Genomic DNA, 18,792 nt, shown 5'->3' with positions numbered 1-18,792 from the left:
ATGAGGGAATAGAGAAAGCAGCAAAACTTAGAGAGGTTGTGCATGGCTAGTATAATAATGTGAAATTTTTAGGATTCCTAAATGCACATCCATCCCACAAATTTGATAAGTAGTGTTTTTATTTTCATTTAGTTCAAAATATGAGATTTCATTTGAGATTTTTTTCTTTGACCCAAGTATTACTTAAAACTGTGCTGTTTAATCTCCAAGTGTGTGTGTGGTTTCCAGCTATCTTTCTGTGATTGACTTATAGTATAATTCTGTCGTGGTCTGGGAGCAGGTCACTGTGATTTCTGTTCTACTAGACTTGTTAAGGTGCATTTTATGGTTCAGAATGTGGTCTGTCTGCATGAAATGTTTCCAAGAGAGCTTGAGACGAATGTGTGTCCAGCTGTTGATGGATAAAGCAGTCTGTGGGTGCTAAGTCTCTTCAGTAGTGTCCGACTCTTTGGGACACTATGGACTGTCTTTGCAACCCACCAGGCCCTTCTGTCCATGGGATTCCTTCAGGCAAGAATACTGAAGTGGGTTGCCGTGCCTTCCTCCAGCGGAATCTTCCCCACCCAGGGATCGAACTCCCATCTCTTATGTCTTCTGCGTTGGCAGGTGGGTTCTTTACCACTAGTACTACCTGGGAAGCCCAGAAGCAGTCTGCAGATGTCCGTTATATCCGCATTGATGCTGTTGGTGAGTCCAAACACATCCTTACCAATTTCCCGCCTGCTCCATCTGTTCATCTCTGACAGAGCCATGTTGAATTCTCCAGTTACGATAGTGGATTCGTGTATTCCTCCTTGCTGTTCTGTCAAAGATTTTTACCTCATGTATTTTAATGCTGTGTTGTTAGGCATATACACGTTACAGATTTTTATGTCTTCTTGGATTTTTATGTCTTTTTATTTTTATGTCTTTATCATTATGTAATGTTCCTCTTTATTCCTGATAACTTTCCTTGCTCTGAAGTCTCCTCTGTCTGAAATTAATATAGCTACTGTAGCTTTGTTTTGATGAATGTTACCATGGTTTATCTTTCTTCCTCCATTTACTTTTATTCTATATGTGTCTCCTGTTTAAAGTGAGCTTCACGAAGCTTTATTGATTTTTCTGGACTTGCCTGCGGGCCTCCCCACTTTGGGGAGCAGTGGTTGCCTTGGGTCCTGACGTATCTTCCAGCTCTGAGGAGGCCTGCTGCTCTTCCAGCCTGTTCAGTTCTGGCTCCTCCTCCTCATTTACTCCAGGGGCCAGTGAGGCCCAACTTCAGGGGCCGTCCCAGCAGTGAGTTAAGAAAACTTCAGATGTCTGTGCCAGGACATTAGGCCCCGCCAAGCCCTGACCCTGGTCCAGCGAGGCCCAGCTTCAGCGGTCGTCCCAGCAGTGAGTTAGGAAAACTTCAGATGTCCGTGCCAGGACATTAGGCCGCTGCCCAGCCCTGACCCTGGCCCAGCGAGGCCCAGCTTCAGGGGCCGTCCCAGCAGTGAGTTAGGAAAACTTCAGATGTCTGTGCCAGGACATTAGGCCGCTGCCCAGCCCTGACCCTGGCCCAGCACCCTCTGAGCCACTCCCAGCTCTGTTTCCTTGGTACCTGCCAAGCAGGTCTTGCAACTATTTTGATGAGTCATGTCTTTCTTCCCAGGGCAGGGCCTGTGTTTCCCTGCTCAGGCTGGGCTGTCATCAGTCCCTAGTTATGGGCCTGGAGCCAAGGAGGGAAGGTGTTATCACTTTATGAGAAATCTGCCTCAAGCATGGTGCCTGTGTGGAAACTGGTATAGTGTTTCTCTGGGGAACGCTTCTCTAAGGGTGGGAGCTTCTTCTGCCTGCCCAAAGCGTCCAGAGGAATATGAGGGACCAAGATGCTGTCTTTCTTGCAGGTCAGAGTCCCTTGCTTTCCTGACAGAAGCCCTGTCTCTGACAGAGGACCCTGCCAAGGGTATTCCTTTAGTTTCCTGCGCCGCTCGGCCATTCTCGCACAAGCACCGATACTGGGATGAACTTCTGTTTTTACTCTTTGGTGACATTTCCAGAACTCAATTATTAGGTCAACGGGCATGAAATTTTTAAGACTGTTAATACACACTGCCAGACTATCTTCAAAAAATATTGAATAGCATAGATTTACACTCAACCGGCAGTTATAAGATTGCCGGGAGAAATATCAATAACCTCATATGCAGATGACACCACCCTTATGGCAGAAAGTGCAGAGGAACTAAAAAGCCTCTTGATGAAAGTGAAGGAGGAGTGAAAAAGTTGGCTTAAAGCTCAACGTTCAGAAAACTAAGATCATGGCATCTGGTCCCATCACTTCATGGCAAATAGATGGGGAAACAGTGGAAACAGTGCCAGACTTTATTTTTTTGGGCTCCAAAATCACTGCAGATGGTGATTGCAGCCATGAAATTAAAAGATGCTTACTCCTTGGAAGGAAAGTTATGACCAACCTAGATAGCATATTCAAAAGCAGAGACATTACTTTACCAACAAAGGTCCATCTAGTCAAGGCTATGGTTTTTCCAGTGGTCATGTATGGATGTGAGAGTTGGACTGTGAAGAAAGCTGAGTGTAGAAGAATTGATGCTTTTGAACTGTGGTGTTGGAGAAGACTCTTGTGAGTCCCTTGGACTGCAAGGAGATCCAACCAGTCCATTCTGAAGATCAGTCCTGGGTGTTCTTTGGAAGGAATGATCCTAAAGCTGAAACTCCACTACTTTGGCCACCTCATGTGAAGAGTTGACTCATTGGAAAAGACTCTGATGCTGGGAAGGATTGGGGGCAGGAGGAGAAGGGGACAACAGAGGATGAGATGGCTGGATGGCATCACTAACTCAATGGACGTGAGTCTGAGTGAACTCCGGGAGTTGGTGATGGACAGGGAGGCCTGGCATGCTGCAATTCATGGGGTCGCAAAGCGTCGGACACAACTGAGCGACTGAACTGAACTGGCAGTTATATGGGAGACCACTGCCTTTACTGAGCAAAACGCAAACTGCTGTCAATTTTCGAAATTCATGTGCTTTGTAGACTTGAATTTACACAATTTGAGAAACCAAGGAATCAGAGAAACAATAAAAGCAATTAGAATATTCTGTAACACTCCATTCCTTCCATGCCCACCCTCACTGAGCCCCCCGCCCACAGGCTCCCGATTGCCTTCTGGCTGATTTTAGTTCTTCTCCCCAACACTGATTTAATGGCCACTAAAGACAGCTCTAGTTCTGGATGAAGTAGTGGATTTCTCTGGGACAATATTTTCCCGAGTCTTTGCCAGTCTCTGCCTTCAGTTCTCTTTCCTTATTCTGAGAGCTGTAGTAATCAGACAATTCCAGGAAAGCCTCTCTGCGAGAGACCCTGCTCACTTTGTATTTTGTTTCATTTGTGATGGACGCTTCTTCCATGTAGGGTGGCCCTCAAGGAAAGGTATGGATGGGGCGGTAGAGACAGATGCTGACATCTGCTTCTCCGCCTAATCTGCACTGGAAGTGCTCCGCCAGCAGGCCCAGGCGGGTAGCTGTAGCGCAGCTGGACTGGGAAAGCCTCACCTGTCTGTCAGAACTCTCCGATGTCTTTAATCATCGAAACTGAAGGCTTCTCAACTGTGTTCACGTTCTGGTTGCAGCTGCGCAGCCCCACTGTTAATGCTCCATCACGGGCAGCCAACCAGCGCCAGAGGAAGAGGAACAGGCCGATCGCCACCTCGCTGGCAGCACTGTGGTGGCACCCATGAGGACTCTCACTGGAAAAAAGCAAAAGAAGAAAGCCCCGGCTGTTCTGTCCACATGGCAGCAGCTCCAAGTCTAGGCAGCCACTTCTCTCCACTGGGCACACCTGGCCAGGCCGGGAGGAGGTGCCCATGCCAGGACCTCTGCAGTCAGTCTGCAAGGGCTTCAGCTCACATTATGTTCTTTCCATCTGGCAATAAAAATTCCTAATTCCTTACCCTGTTTGTTTAATGAAATGCAGTGAGTAAATGCCAGGCTGAAACACTCTCCTTCATGAATCAGCTCCTTCCCCAGGGCTCTCTTGAAGATCCATTGGGGAGTTTCAATTCCCCGGGGAAAAGGAATACAAAGACTGCTTCAACCCATGAATAGACGAATAATTCCAACACGCTGTCCTGTGAGTAGAACACAGGCTCATAGAAAGCATGTTCTGATGGCCAGAAGAATGGCCCCCCCTTCTGTCCCCAGAGTATGAAGGCGGGCTGAGTAATCAAATGACAACATCTCTAAAGCAGCCTCCTTAATACTGATAAAACATGGAAATCTTACAAAACACCAGGGAGTGGTTATAAAACATGAAGCAATTTCCAAACAAGAGTGATAAGAAAGGCTGGCTACGGACCAGACCCTAGGGGAGCTTGGCTGGGATCTCTTAGAGGGCAAGAAGCAAGAACTGGGCTTCCCCAAAACTCGGGAAGGCTCACCAGCCAGGCAGAAGCCCTGGGTTGGTACCCAGGGCAGAATGCCTTCTCCATCTTCTCAACCAGGAGGCCCCCAAATGCACGAGTTGCATTTATATTGTGTGTGAGTCTCATCTTGAAAGCTCTAAAGGGGAGAAAATTGACAATATATATATATCATAAGCAGATGGTGATTGCAGCCATGAAATTAAAAGATGCTTACTCCTTGGAAGGAAAGTTACGACCAACCTAGATAGCATATTCAAAAGCAGAGACATTACTTTGCCAACAAAGGTCCGTCTAGTCAAGGCTATGGTTTTTCCTGTGGTCATGTATGGATGTGAGAGTTGGACTGTGAAGAAGGCTGAGCGCTGAAGAATTGATGCTTTTAAACTGTGGTGTTGGAGAAGACTCTTGAGAGTCTTGGACTGCAAAGAGATCCAACCAGTCCATCCTAAAGGAGATCAGTCCTGAATATTCATTGGAAGGACTGATGTTGAAGCTGAAACTCCAATACTTTGGCCACCTGATGCGAAGAGCTGACTCATTGGAAAAGACCCTGATGCTGGGAAAGATTGAGGGCAGGAGAAGGGCACGACAGAGGATGAGATGGTTGGATGGCATCACTGACTCAATGGACATGGGTTTGGATTAACTCTGGGAGTTGGTGATGGACAGGGAGGCCTGGTGTGCTGCAGTTCGTGGGGTCGAAAAGAGTCAGATACGACTGAGCGACTGAACTGATACTGATATCATAAGCATGTCCTTTGAACTATTTTTCTGCTAGGTCTTATTTTAGTGTGTGTGTTTGTTGTTCTGATCTCCTGCAGCAGGAGACAAGTCTCCCTGGGGAGGCCCGGGACCAGAGTCCTCCCCTGGAGCAGGTCTCTGGACTTAGCTGTCATTCCCTAGATAAGGGTCATTTGTGGCAGAGCCACAAATGGCATCCTGGCGTACAGCTGAAGAAGTCAAGCCACACCACACACGAGACCAGAAAATAGACTTTAATTTTACATGTACAAATGTTGCCTTAAATTCACAGCAGTTAAGAAAACAATGTATACAAACTTCAGCTTCCAGGGAAAAGGAGAAGACGAACGTTCGGCAGTTGGAGGCTGCTGTGCACATCAGCCCAGGAATCCGACTTTCTGTCTCTTGGGCCCCAGGCTCTCCTCCTTGTGTAGAATACTCTGCAGGGAGGCATGCAGCACCTTGCCCACGCGCTTGCCAGTCTGCAGGATGGAGAAGGGCAGACAGAAGAGGGCATACGCCCGCCCATGAGGCACACGTACTCTGACCGAGAGAAGCATCCCTGCCAATCAGCCATTCCAAAGCTGCACACATTCCATCGGCCTTACAGGACTTTCATTCAATATAAAAACCCCAGGGAGTTCCTGGATGCTGAGAGTCTGCACTCCCAACGCAGGGGGCTCAAGTTTGATCCCTGGACAGGGAACTACAGATCCCACATGCCACCATGAAAGATCCTGCATGCTGCAACTAAGACCAGGTGCTGCCAAAAAAAAAAGATAAATAAAAAAACCAACCCTCCAAACCCCAACACCACAGCAGTTAACATTCTGGGAAAGCCTCTATTCTGAGAAAGGGGAAAAAGGAAAAGCCAACCCCCAAGCAGCAAGCAGAAAGGAACAAAAGCTGCCTTGGTCCTTAGCTGCTGCCACCAGAAGCAGCAGAACAGTCAACCCAGTCAGAACTTGGTTACCGCCACTGCGTTGCAGAGAGAAGGCATGGGGAGACCACGGGGAATCCAGAATCTGTCTGATGAAGGAACAGATGGTGCTGGGAACCCTTTTTAACAAGCAGTGTCTAATTTGCCTGCCACCAAAGGAGATCTGCTCAGATAGGACCAAAGTCAATACCTGAATAGAGTCTTTGATGTTACTGCCATGCAGAGATGCTAAAAGCATAAATTGCTGGGATCAAGACATGTCAAGAGGTCAGACAACCCCACAGATTTCCTAATTAGCCCCCTACACAGGGGACAGAAGGGGGTCTTGACAAAAAAATCCCAACTATATAAAAATCTTTCTTTATGCAACTGTTTTTGGGTCACATGAATCATTTCAAGAATATTATGAACCGACTACAAGTTTCCCCTTCAAGCCTTCCACGTTCCCATACCAGCTTTAGTTCACTTGTGCTCCTGGTTCCGTTCCCATCAATGTCAGGGAGAAAGACACCCAGGCCCCGGCCCCACCCCAGTCCTCCCAGTCATCGGTGGTCTCTCCCCAGGGCTGTGTGCCTTTTCCCCTGACCCCAGACTATAACAAGGGATGAGACCCCAGGTGTCACAAAAACTCATATGAAGAGAAGAGCTTAGTCTAAAGACTGGGAAGGGATAGAGTCTATGAAATCCGAAGTCAGGATTAAGGTCCAAAGTGACTTTGAAAAGATTTTTATCGCAACATTAAAAAAAGGAAAAAATGTCCAAGTAGGGGACACTGACCAGGGAAACTGATTATTCATATGAATGAAGGCAGGGAGAGAACAGGAAATGAGACAAACAGGTCACCAGGACATGCGAGATCTGGACCTGGCCTTGCAGGAGAGGTTACAGCGGCCGGGGGCGGCAGACACAACCAGCTGAGTGTAAGCTTTATCAGGAGTGAAGGGGACGGGAGTGCTGACCAGTCAGTTCAGGAGCAGCTGGAAAGCGCCCGAGTGCTGCTGCCAGGCCTGGGAAACCGAGGGGAGCAACCCGTCCAGAGGCTGTGGGGGGCTTTCCCCCATCCCTCTTCATCTCCATTTACACACTTCCAGGCCCACACGGAACAGGGAGACCACCATCCTGTACCCCCAGCTCCACCTCTGCCCACTCTCCTCAACAGGCAGGAAGCAGTCGGCCAGGATTTCAGTTCCCTTATCCAATCACTGCAGCGTGTGATTTGGGAGTTACAAGTGAGTTACATTATCATTCCAACGTTCTTATTCAGAAACGTGGCACTGGGGTCAGAGAAGGAGAGGATAAGGAACTCTTATGGGCAGCTCGCTACCTCCTGGTCCCAAGCCCCCACCCACCACCACCTCAGCTAGCTCAGCGACATCTGCCTTATACCAGCTGCTCTCCAGTCCCCAAAAGTGGGGTGAAGAGGGGAAAATGGGGAGAATTTCCATGTGACCAAGGGGGCAGGAGGCAGCAAGCGCTCCCAGCCAGGTCCCAGCGCCCACTTCAGAACCAAACTCACCTCCAGCATCTCGAAGATGCTCTCTGGGTCCAGGCTGCCCTTTCCCACCTTCCTAATGCACGTCACGACTCCCTTGCTGGTCACGGACACCAGCAAACTGGCCAAGGAGCAGGCCTCCTCCTGAAGAGTAGCGTCCACCACGTGCCGATAGCCAATCTGCAAGACGAGGGCAGCAGTGCACACGCGTGGGCAACACACACCCCGGACCCCCACTTCTGAGGGCCTCGCAGGGGGAATACCCATACCACCCATTCAGGCCTTATGTTGGATTCTGTTCACAAGAGAAATATTTGAAGTACTGTTTGCTCGTGCTGTTGAAAGGCTGTGTACACAGTGTAACAGAAGCATGAAATGGAAATACAGGGTGGGGGGAGGGTGGTCAGAATTAAAATCCAGAGACCTTCCAAGTCAGGGGCTATCCAGGGGTCTCCAGCAGAGGTCCCCTGGACGTTTCACTGATGACAGAGATGAATGCAGAGGGCCCATGCTGATGGACACACTCAAGAATGAGTCAAGGGCAGGTGGCCCTGGTCATCCCAACACTTCACCACAGCCCAGGCTCATGTAGCGATCCTGGTGGAATTAAACCTGGCCTGTCAGTCTGATCTGCGTCCAGTGAATCCCGAGTGGAATTATGACAGTCTCAATCAGAACAAGCCTCTCTGCACAGTCCTGGGCGGTGCCAGTCACGCATGAGCATCAGCCAGCTGCTCCGCTCCACAGGCCATGGTGCTCCACGCTTGATGTATTAGACACCCAGGCCCTGCTCCAGCCCTCATTTCATAGATGTGCTCATTGGGGCCCACAGAGGAGGCAGTGTCTGCCTTTCAACCACCTTTTTACTATTCAAGCAGCCCAGACACCAGAGTTGAAAGAGTTAAAGGAACTAAGCATTCAAGGTACTTTGGTGAAATGCCTGGTAGACAGAAGGAGCTCTGCAAACTCTGGCTACTGCTACTATGAACCCACTCATGTGCTCCTGAGACCAGAGCCATATCGTCCCATTAAAAAGAGAAAGCTGTTTATGGTAGTGGTCTCTAATATAACGAAATTAGTGGGTTTAGGTTAAAGGTACTTCTGTGTGGGCTGTAAACCATAACTTCTCAACCTGCTGGGTAACCTTAACAGGCCAGGGTTGGAGGAGATTGACAAGGAAGAAAAAACCAGGAGATATAAGCTCTTACTTTGCACAGGGTGACGATGCAGGGGACATTCTCCACGCTTAGCTGGATGCAGTCGTAGGGGTCATCGGACAGTTCAATGTCCTTCGACCCTTCTTCGTCTTCCAGGACACGAACTCTTGGTATCCTAGAAGCAGAATTAAAATTCCCACTTACTGAAAGGAAGCATGGTAACTTCTTTTCCTTGAGTTGGAATCCCTGTGCCTCAGAAGATGAAGTCATGCTGTGCCTGAGTTCCCCCTCAGCCCTGCCGAAAGTTACACGGATGCAGTGAGGAAAGGAGGTCTTTTAAAAGTGATGCTGGGCAGAGGCAAGTGGGCTAGAGGGGGAGGGTATCAAAAGGCACAAACTGAATACTGCAAATGAAATAAGCTGCACGGATACATTGTACAGCACAGAGAATATAGTCAATATTTTACAGTAGCTAAAAATGGAGTATAATATATAAAAATACTGAATCACTATATTATACACTTGAAACTAATAACACTACATATGAATTACACCTCAACAACAACAAAAAGTTTAAAAATGAAATTTAAAACAATACTTGGTCAACCAGATATCCAAAAATGAGCCCTTATCCCTACCTTCTCACCAAACACAAAAATCCATACTAAATGGACCACAGATGTAAAGGTAAAAGGTGAAACAATAAAAGCTTTTAACTAAGAACACCTTCACGACCTTAGAGTAGACAAAGATTATTAAATAGGACACAGAGTACTCGTTGTAAAGGAAAAAAAAATAACGTTCAGTTATAACTGAATACACACACACACATAAATATCTTGGAGATACTGCAGGTCTGGTTTCAGACATCACAATAAAGCAAGTCACATGAACTTGTCAATTTCCCAGTGCACATACAGTCATGTTTATACTATGCTAAGTCACTTCAGTCGCGTCCAACTCTGTGCGACCCCATAGACGGCAGCCCACTAGGCTCCGCCGTCCTTGGGATTCTCCAGGCAAGAACACTGGAGTGGGTTGCCATTTCCTTCTCCAATGCATGAAAGTGAAAGTGAAGTTGCTCAGTCGTGTCCAACTCTTAGCGACCCCATGGACTGCGGCCCACCAGGCTCCTCCGTCCATGGGATTCTCCAGGCAAGAGGACTGGAGTGGGGCGCCATGGCCTTCTCTGATGTTTATACTATAGTGTAGTCTATAAGCTTGGTATAAGCATTATACCAAGAAAAAGAAAAAAAAAAGTGCACATACCTTAATTTTAAAAGACTCTTTTAAAAATAAAAGTTATTTTTAATTGGAGGATAACTGCTTTACAATATTGTGTTGGTTTCTGCCATGTATTAACATGAATCAGCCATAGGTATGCGTACGTCCCCTCCCTCTTGAACCTCCCTCCCATCTCCCACCCCATCCCACCCACCTGGGTTGTCACAGAGCACCGGGTTTGAGCTCGCTGTGAAAAACACTGTTATTATAAAACACTAAACATCATGTGAACCTTCTTGCAATAGTAACATCAAAAATTACTGATCACAGGTCATTGTGACAAACATATACATAAGGAAAAGTCTGAATACTGCAGGAGACATGAAGTGAGAAAATGCCGTTGGGAATATGGCCCTGATAGACCTGCTCACTGCAGCACTGTCACAGACCTTCACTTTGCAGAAAACGCCGTATCCGCTAAGCACAATCAAGCGACGTGCCGTGAAACGAGGTGCGCCTCTGTGCGTGTGTATGATATAATATAGATTCAGATGATGAACTTCTGTTTGTCAAAAGGCATTATTTGGAAACTAAAAGATAATCCAGAATGGAGAAAACAAATTATTTCTCTGTGTGAGTGTGTGTGTATAAACTGACACATTCATTACATAAAGACTTTCTACCAAACAGAAAAGACAGACGACCCAACAGAGAAATGGGCGAGACTTCAATAGGAACCTCAAAAAAGAGGCTATTCACATAGCCAACAGACACACAGAAAGTTGCTCAACTTAAAATACTCATCAGGAAAGTGCAAAATAAAACTACAATGTGATACCAAGACACACCTACCAGAATGGCTAATATTAAAAAGACCAATTAAAAAAAAACAAACAAAAAACCAAGGGCTAGCAAAGATGCAGAGCAGCTCAGACTCTATACAAACCTAGGAATATCATTTGGTAAAAGCAATTTGGAAAACCGTTTCACAGTATTGCTAACACTATTTGCAGGAGCTCAAAACTGGGAAGTGCTCAGATGCTCGTCAGCAGAAGAATGGATACATCAAGTGTGGCGTGTTCACTGGCAGTGGACAGCATACAGCAAAAAAGAGGACCATGACCACAAGTCACAACACAGATGTCTCAAAACATAATGCTCGGTGACCGAGGCGAGCATCAGTGAGAAAGCACTGCGGGATTCCGCGTGTACCAAGCACAAACCAACCTATTGTCTTAGGACTGTGGTTATCCTCGGGGGTGTAGTGACTGCATGGGGGTACAGGGTGGGAGGGCTTCTGGGGGCTGGCGTTGTTCTTGTTTCTTGAGCTGGGTGCCAGAAACATAGTGACGCCATAAAGCCGGTTCATTCCAGTGTGGGGTGGAGCCAGGAAGGAAGAGGTGGTTCATCCAGCTACTGTTACGGAAGCAGCGTCAGTGCTTCTCCCTGTCCCTCTGACAAAAGCCCCCTCTGATTCAGTCCTGCTGCCTGTCCCTACACACGCCAATGTCCAGAGCAGAGGGGTTTCAGCCAGAGAACGTCCCACTAGGGTCCTGCCCCAAGGAGTCCTGCTATGGTCTGTCCTGCGTGAAGTCTCCGTGCCGGGGTCCCCCAGGGTGGAAGTACTAAGTAATATTAGGTGAACAGTTTGAATTCTGATATGGTAAAAAATAAGCACGCATACACACACACACACACACCCCTTCCCATCACACACACACTAAGCACACACACACACACTCACATATACCCCTTCCCATCTCACACACACACACATCCCCCCCTTCCCATCACACACAAACCACGCATGCACACTCACATATACCCCTTCCCATCTCACACACACACACACACCCCTTCCCATCACACACATACTAAGCACGCATACACACTCAAACATACCCCTTTCCATCTCTCACACACACATACACACAACCCTTTCCATCACACAGATACACACACACACCCCTTCCCATCACACACAAAGCACGCATACGCACTCACACATACCCCTTCCCATCTCTCACACACATACACACACACACCCCTTCCCATCACACACACACTAAGCACGCATACACACTCACACATACCCCCTCCCATCTCTCTCTCACACACACACATACCTCTTCCCACCACACACATACACACACACACCCCTTCCCAATCCTCTGGCCATAATGTGGTTCATCAGAAGGGCTACAGGATACTCTCGACAGAATGGCCGCCACCCTTCTAGAAGGCCCTGACTATACAAAGTCCTCTCCACACACCAGGGAGACCGAGTGCCTTGCAGAATCCCCACCCCTTGCTGCCTGCATGGCTGTTGTGCTCTGGGAATGGGACTTGACAGCTATGCCCATGACAGGTGTCCTCCCCTACCTGAGCAGCTGGGTTTACCATTCTGATGTACAGTTTGCCCAACACTTCCCCTACAGCCCAACAGCCTCATCTGGTTCTCCTCTCCCTTTCTGCCTTGGTGCCCATGGTAACCAGCTGGCAAGACAGGGAGTGATTTCTGAGGCTTGAGGTACAACAGATGGCAACTTCCTTTCTTCTCCAACAGAGCCCAAGGCCAGGCTGCTGCGGATAGCATCTGGGACGCGAGGCCTCACAGTGGCCACAAGGGCCAGGCCTGCCCTTGGCCAGTGTTAGCCAGGAGTCTAAAGGCCCAGCGAGGGGAAGGGGACTCTACAGCTTTCGTTCTCAACAGAGCTTCCATCCTGCAACATCTGACCTACATTTATTCAACTTTGTTTTTGTTTGTTGTATTTTAAACTGTGCAAGTGGTTTAAATTCCACCACAGGAAAACTCTAAAATAACTTTTTTAATCACCCATAGTGTGGGCACTTGAAAATAGCAATAATGTCCATTTGGGGGTATTTATGTTTGTCGTTGTTGTTTTTCAGTTGCTAAGTCGTGTCTGACTCTTTGGGACCCCATGGATTGTAGCTCACCAGGCTCCTCTATCCATGGGATTTCTCGGGCAAGAATACTGGAGTGTGTTGCCATTTCCTTCTCCAGGAGCTCTTCCCAACCCAGGGATGGAACCCACGTCCCCCGAGTTGGCGGGTGGGTTCTTGACCACTGAGCCACCAGGGAAGCCCAGAGAGCAGAGTACAAAGCAGGCAAAACCCTGGCCCCTGTGGAGCTTTACCTAGTAACAGTATTTGGACAGTTGGCTGGGTCACTGGTTTCGACTCCATCTGCTGTTCTGTGGTTTTTGAAAATTTTTCTACATGGTACGTTTACTTATGAAAATAATAATCCAAAACATAAATACAGAAATATATCTAGTTTTAACTTAGGAAATCTGTTTTCTGAAGCTTAAAATTAAATACCCCATTGCTGATGGGGAAACCCCTGGTTATCCTCTCCGACGAGCTTCAGCCGCGATGCCTCCGCAGTCCACCACAAGTGTCCTCTCAGGGTCTCCACAGGCCACGGCGCTGTCTCCAGCAGGCTTACCTGGTGTTGAAGAGCGCAGCCTTCACAGCTACGGAGATGGCATCGAACAAATTCCCACCACATTCCAGCAGCTAAGGGAGACAGGGAGTGAGGCGGGGAGAAGCAGTGAGCATCATTTCTCACCTTAAGTATTACCCCAATGAAAGCATGCTGGTTCCTAAAAAATACGGACCAAGTGTTTATACAGAGCAGAAAGCCAGGCTGCTCGGCCGGCTCACCGCCCCACACAGGCTCTTCACGCTAACTGCAGGTGCCGCCTTGCTGCCCCGGCTGTGGGACCACCGCTCAGAGGCCCCAGACCGTGTGGAGCAGCTAGCTCCTCAGGCAGTCGGGCCTACGCTGAGGGAAAACTGCTCCCCGGCGTTTTGCCCCAGGTGACTCTCAGAAGCACTCGGCAAGCATTCCTCTCATCTCTGCTCGCATATACCCAGCCTCCAGACAAGTGCAGAATGGCGGCCACTGACGCTGCCGCCGCCACCAGGGTCATGCTGATGACCTCAGTCACTACTGCACACAACGACCGATGTAAATCTGATGCTCAAACACCTCTCACTCTATGGTCTCTGTGAAGCACAGCACAACTGAGGTCTTTCACACGTTTTCACCTGTGAGCAGACGTGCTGACTGCACTCGAGTGTTCCCGTCCAGGGAGGGCTGGAGCCCATTATTAAGTGGAGGGCAACACACCCTTCTTCCTTATTCTCAAGAAGCCTTGGCCTGAGGTTATGGAATAAAGCCAATGGGAAGAGAGGAGAGGAAGTCACATGGAGAAAGAAAAGCCGTGTATTTCCGTGTGTGTTTATTTCGAGTCTGTCTCCTCTTCGTCTGAACTACTGACTCCTGAGGCTGGACGCTGTCAGCTCTGTTTATTCCTTTCTCTTCAGAGTCCAGCAGAAGGGCTGCTGGGAAGGAGGAGCCTGGTGATTATTTATGGAAGACAGGCAGGCTCAAAGCCCGGGCCTTCCAAACTCTGAGAATCAACAGTCACACCTGGCAGGTCTCGTGCACTGCGTCCATGCCCAGTACAGACTCTAATTCCCACCTTTGAGCTTTCTGGGCAAGCCTCCGGTAGACTCCAAGCATCTCTCCTACTGCCTCGTATAATTACTGCTTATTAGAATATGATCTCCCAGCCTGTATTACCAGCTGGCTTGATAACTGCAGCATGTTTGTCGAGCAGCCAGACTAGCTCCCCTGCACCCTGGTTCACATACAGACTGCTGAATGGCTAGATGCTGGCGCTGGACAGTCTGCTTCAATTCCTGTCTTTGCTGGGTGACTGCTGACTTCTCCAGTCTGGACCTCACTACTCCAGGCTTCACAAAGGGTGAAAGCCCCTCTGTCTCCCAGAGGTGTTCAACACATGAGTCTTTGTAAAGCCCTCCAAAGTGTGTCTGGCACGCAGGAGGCATCAGCTAAGTGTTTTAAAATAAATCCTAATTTGCTCTTTCATCTTCCCTTTGTTCTCCTCACAGACTGTTCAGTGCATCCATAGCTTCTCCGTCTTCATTGTTGACAACCCCTTTGGAGAAGAAATTCCGATGCAAAAGGCATGCGGGTGACCAGGACACAATGCACCCTGAGCTGCTCCTGTTCCCCGTGTACCCCTGCTCGTGGGAGAAGCCTACTGCTTCTAAGGTGAGACAGTGTCTCTTTGATGGTCACCAGTCTTGCAAGAGGCTGCACTGAGAGGATAGGCTTCCTGCCCGAATCAAAAGTGCACGAGGCCCCCTCGCTGGACCAGCCTAACGAGCCACAAGCGTGTGGGATGGCACCTCCCTGGGCAGCTGTGAAGCCTGCCTCTTGGCAGTGACTTCAGGCTGCCAGTTCCCACCCTCCTCAAAACCGGCACCTGTAAAACTACCTGCTTAGTAGGAATCAAACTCCAAATACAGCCTGGTTATTGGAGATGAGAAAAAGCAAATGAACTTGTAACCCCAAAGCATCAGCATTCAGAACAGACCTAAACCTGCTGGACAGTTAAGCACTGCTCTTTTGGCTAGCTCTGCCCCATCTATGATCAAACTAATTTAAAAGTTTCCAGAAAGCCCTGCCCTGTTTCATGCAGGGCCAACAATTAGACAGCCAGGCTGTTCCCAGTAACGAAGCTCACTGTCAGTCCACAAGATCAGCGTTATCTTCATACTCATGAAAGGACTTGTTTGGTCCCTGGCTTCGCCCTCTGCCCTCAGTATGAAGTGGAAGATGTCACTCATCTCAAGGTTCACAAGATTAAAGGGAAAGAGACCTAATAAGAGCCTGTATGTGAGCAAGAAACTGGCAAAATCAAGTATAGCTGTAAGAGAAATTACTGCCATGTGCCCAAAACCGGGCAGACAAGTAACTGGGAGGGAAGCACCAGGAAGGAAATGGAGGGCTAGACCGGAAAGGCTCCTGCAGGCACAGACTCTGGGGAAGGCAAGGGGCAGGGCCCCGGGTCCTCATGGGAAAACAAGGGGGTCAGAGTAGGTGGGCTACTGCAGGCACAGACTCTGGAGAAGGCAAGGGGGCAGGGCCCCGGGTCCTCATGGGAAACAAGGGGGTCAGAGTAGGTGGGCTACAGTGTTTTCAAGGGAGGATGAGGTGAGGTCACGAGTTGGCTCTGGCATTAAACAGCCCTGGCTTTGGAGCCCAGGATCACTGATCACAAGCTGAGATCCCCTGGCAGAGTTCCTTGACTTCTCTGTGCCTCAGTGCCCTCACTTATAAATGGGGAAGGCTAGTGCCCACTGGCAGAACATCTGTAAGGGCTACACAAAAATGCAGGTGAATGCTCATCTTCCTTGTCACAACTCTGCCGGTCAACTCTGTCTGGCACCATCTAGAGAACATCTCTTGTTTCCTTCTTCCCCAACAACCTCTGCGGATAATTTTGGGTGCTACCATGGTACAGCTGTTGGCAGATTTACTGTCAGGTGGCATCATCCGTGCCCTACTGCACGTATGTTGTATGTAAGTTAGAAACCATATGGGAGGCCAAAGTTTCCCCAAGTAATCTCACCCTGGAAACTGAAAGTATCCAACTGAAGACGGAAAAGGCACAGGGAGGAAAGCAGGCCCACATGTCTCCCACAGACGTGGGGCATGGCCAGTGCAGTGACGTGAGACCTACCAGCACGTCCACGTAGAGAACCCAGCAGTGCTCCCGGGAGCTAATGCACAGGGACTTGAGGTCGATGCTGCTCTTGTTGTTAAATATCCGGTACAGGGTGTTAGCAATCTCTGTCCCAAGGTCATCGCCTCCGCGACCTTCAAATTCAGGGGTAGCACTGGCGGAACTACACAGAAGGGCGACAGGAAAGGGGTGAGTCTTGTCGAATGCATGGACAGAGGGGCAGGCTTTGTTCCAGGTTCCCTGGGGGACGCTGGAAGAACCAGCGCTGGGAGGAAAGCCACTGTGGGAAGGCTGCATCTGCCACTCTTCCAGCGTCCAGACACAGGCCGTGAACCAGGCCAGGACAGTGCCCTGGCTGTGTTGCTGTGTGTGGTGGGAGTGCCCACTGACTTCTCACAGAAGCCATCTTTATCCAGAGAGAAACAAGAACACTGGTGAAATGAACCACTTCCAGCAATAATGAACTCTCATATCTTGAATGTCTACTAGACTCTTCTTTGGCAGGCCAAGGAAGTAGGAGGCCGAGAGAATGAGTCTGGTCTACAGAGCGGTGACAGTATACACACCAACCCTAGATGATGACACTCTCAAGACAAAACCTCAGTGTAGGCACAGTAACTCTCCTGGGGTTATCTAGGACATGCATATATACACACATACCTGATTCATGTTGATGTTATTGTAAAGCAATTATCCGCCATTAAAACTATTTTTTAAAAAGAGACATGTATAATAGTATGTCAGAGTTCTGTCATAAACTTTAGATTATCACGGTACTGAAAAGCAGGAAACTAAGAACTGTTTGCTGACTGAAATCTCTCTTCACTTTGGTTATCGCTTTTACTTTGTTATTTTTCAAGAGAAATGCCTTTTCCTTCGTAGCTTCCTGAATTTTATGCCGAACTACTTCAACAAAGAAGGAGCAAGCATCAGCATGGGCGCCCCCTACCCCTGCCCCAAGCACTACTGTTTTAACAGGAAATTTTTGAGGGTTTGCCTTAACAAAAATAAACTCTTGGTACATTTGTGGGATATGTAAACACTCCAGTAATTATTTTATTGTAATGAACTTAAGGCCCAGAAAGATAAGAAATCAGTTGTTTCAGTAGGTCTCTACAAAACCACATGTGGAAGCTCTCTGGTCCCTGTCCATCTGTCCATCCGCTCATCCTCCCAGAAGGTTCCCGGCCCTGGACTAGGCACTAGCGACCTAGAGACAGTGGGACAGGTGCAGACCCAAGTCAGCAGTTCCAGGGACACAGCAGGGAGTCACATGCAAACAGGCACACAGAAACGGTCGGGGAGGGTTGCAGGGGGTGTCAGTCAGCATTGTGGGTTGGAGGGAGTCTTGAACCTGAACATGAGACAAGCTGGTCTGACCACAGACGAGCAGGGGGATTCCAGCCCAAGCAAAACCTCTGTAAAGGCCGAAGGTTGTGCCCACCCCATTTGCATATGCTGAAGCAAACCTCGCCTCACAGGTTTCAGTGTCCCTTCTGTCTGGTCCATTCTAATACAGATGTAAGATGAATCCTAAAACAATCAGAGTGTAGCGTTGTCTAATAACATTGCTTCTCTCATCATATAGTCTTCCCTGACCACTACAAGCCAGGAGAACCCCCCCATTTAAAAATCCCCAAGAGAAACTTCATCACTGCCATAGCAACCTCACTGTTCCTTCCCAGCCTTGGCCGGACTCGGGCACCAAGCCATGAAAAGGAGTTCATTGATGGTAAAATAATCAAGTCACCAGAAACCAAGTTCGTTAGTTTGCAGAGCCAGCAAAAGACAACCTGTTTCTAATGTAAACCCTAAGCCATCAACATTAAGTCCTATCTTCTGTTTAAAAGCGCATCTGTACAGAGCTCTGGGTGGACAAATCCAGCAGAGGTCCTTACGCTTAAAATGTTTATCCTTCCCTCATTACAGTAGGCTGAGTCCTCCTGGGTGTGACTAATGATGGAATGGATTCATTAACTCTTCTACAGCCCAGAGGGACAGTTTAACAACTTCCCAAGCCAGTTGGCTAAATTAATCTACCAACAAAACCACACCCACTGTTTTTTTTGACACTGGGCTGGTTTAAAGTGGAAAATTTTCCCATTTTAAATGATTTCTGCCCCCTACCCTTAAAAAAAAACACAAAAACAGGTTAACCCTTTATGCATAGCTGGCAGCCAGAGAAAGGAGGATTTAGAAGCCCATGAGACCATGGAAAGCTCCCGGGATCTGCCCGAATGTGTCATTCA

General features: G+C 48.4%; 1 protein-coding gene and 1 long non-coding RNA gene across 3 annotated transcripts in view; one reads left to right on the top strand and one right to left on the bottom strand.

Annotated features, from left to right (window-relative positions):
* Window positions 1-17,577, top strand: part of LOC113880424 — a 25,133-nt gene extending 7,556 nt beyond the window's left edge. For both annotated transcript variants that reach the window (XR_003507742.1, XR_003507741.1), the window contains 2 exons: window positions 607-687; window positions 14,904-17,577. This is a non-coding gene — a long non-coding RNA (uncharacterized LOC113880424). The remainder of the gene's footprint in view (window positions 1-606; window positions 688-14,903) is intronic.
* The window catches only part of EXOSC7 (exosome component 7), a 27,365-nt gene continuing 13,956 nt past the window's right edge, over window positions 5,384-18,792 (bottom strand). Inside the window, exons 4-8 of the mRNA XM_027522588.1 lie at window positions 16,541-16,706; window positions 13,429-13,499; window positions 8,787-8,910; window positions 7,603-7,758; window positions 5,384-5,628 (exon numbers count right to left, since the gene is read on the bottom strand). Coding sequence (XP_027378389.1) covers window positions 5,524-5,628; window positions 7,603-7,758; window positions 8,787-8,910; window positions 13,429-13,499; window positions 16,541-16,706 — 622 coding nt within the window. The 3' untranslated portion in view covers window positions 5,384-5,523. The remainder of the gene's footprint in view (window positions 5,629-7,602; window positions 7,759-8,786; window positions 8,911-13,428; window positions 13,500-16,540; window positions 16,707-18,792) is intronic.

Source organism: Bos indicus x Bos taurus, chromosome 22, assembly GCF_003369695.1.
Source record: "Bos indicus x Bos taurus breed Angus x Brahman F1 hybrid chromosome 22, Bos_hybrid_MaternalHap_v2.0, whole genome shotgun sequence".
Lineage (NCBI taxonomy): Eukaryota > Metazoa > Chordata > Mammalia > Artiodactyla > Bovidae > Bos > Bos indicus x Bos taurus.
Note: the sequence above shows the minus strand (reverse complement) of the source record. Positions and strands in the feature narration are given on the sequence as shown.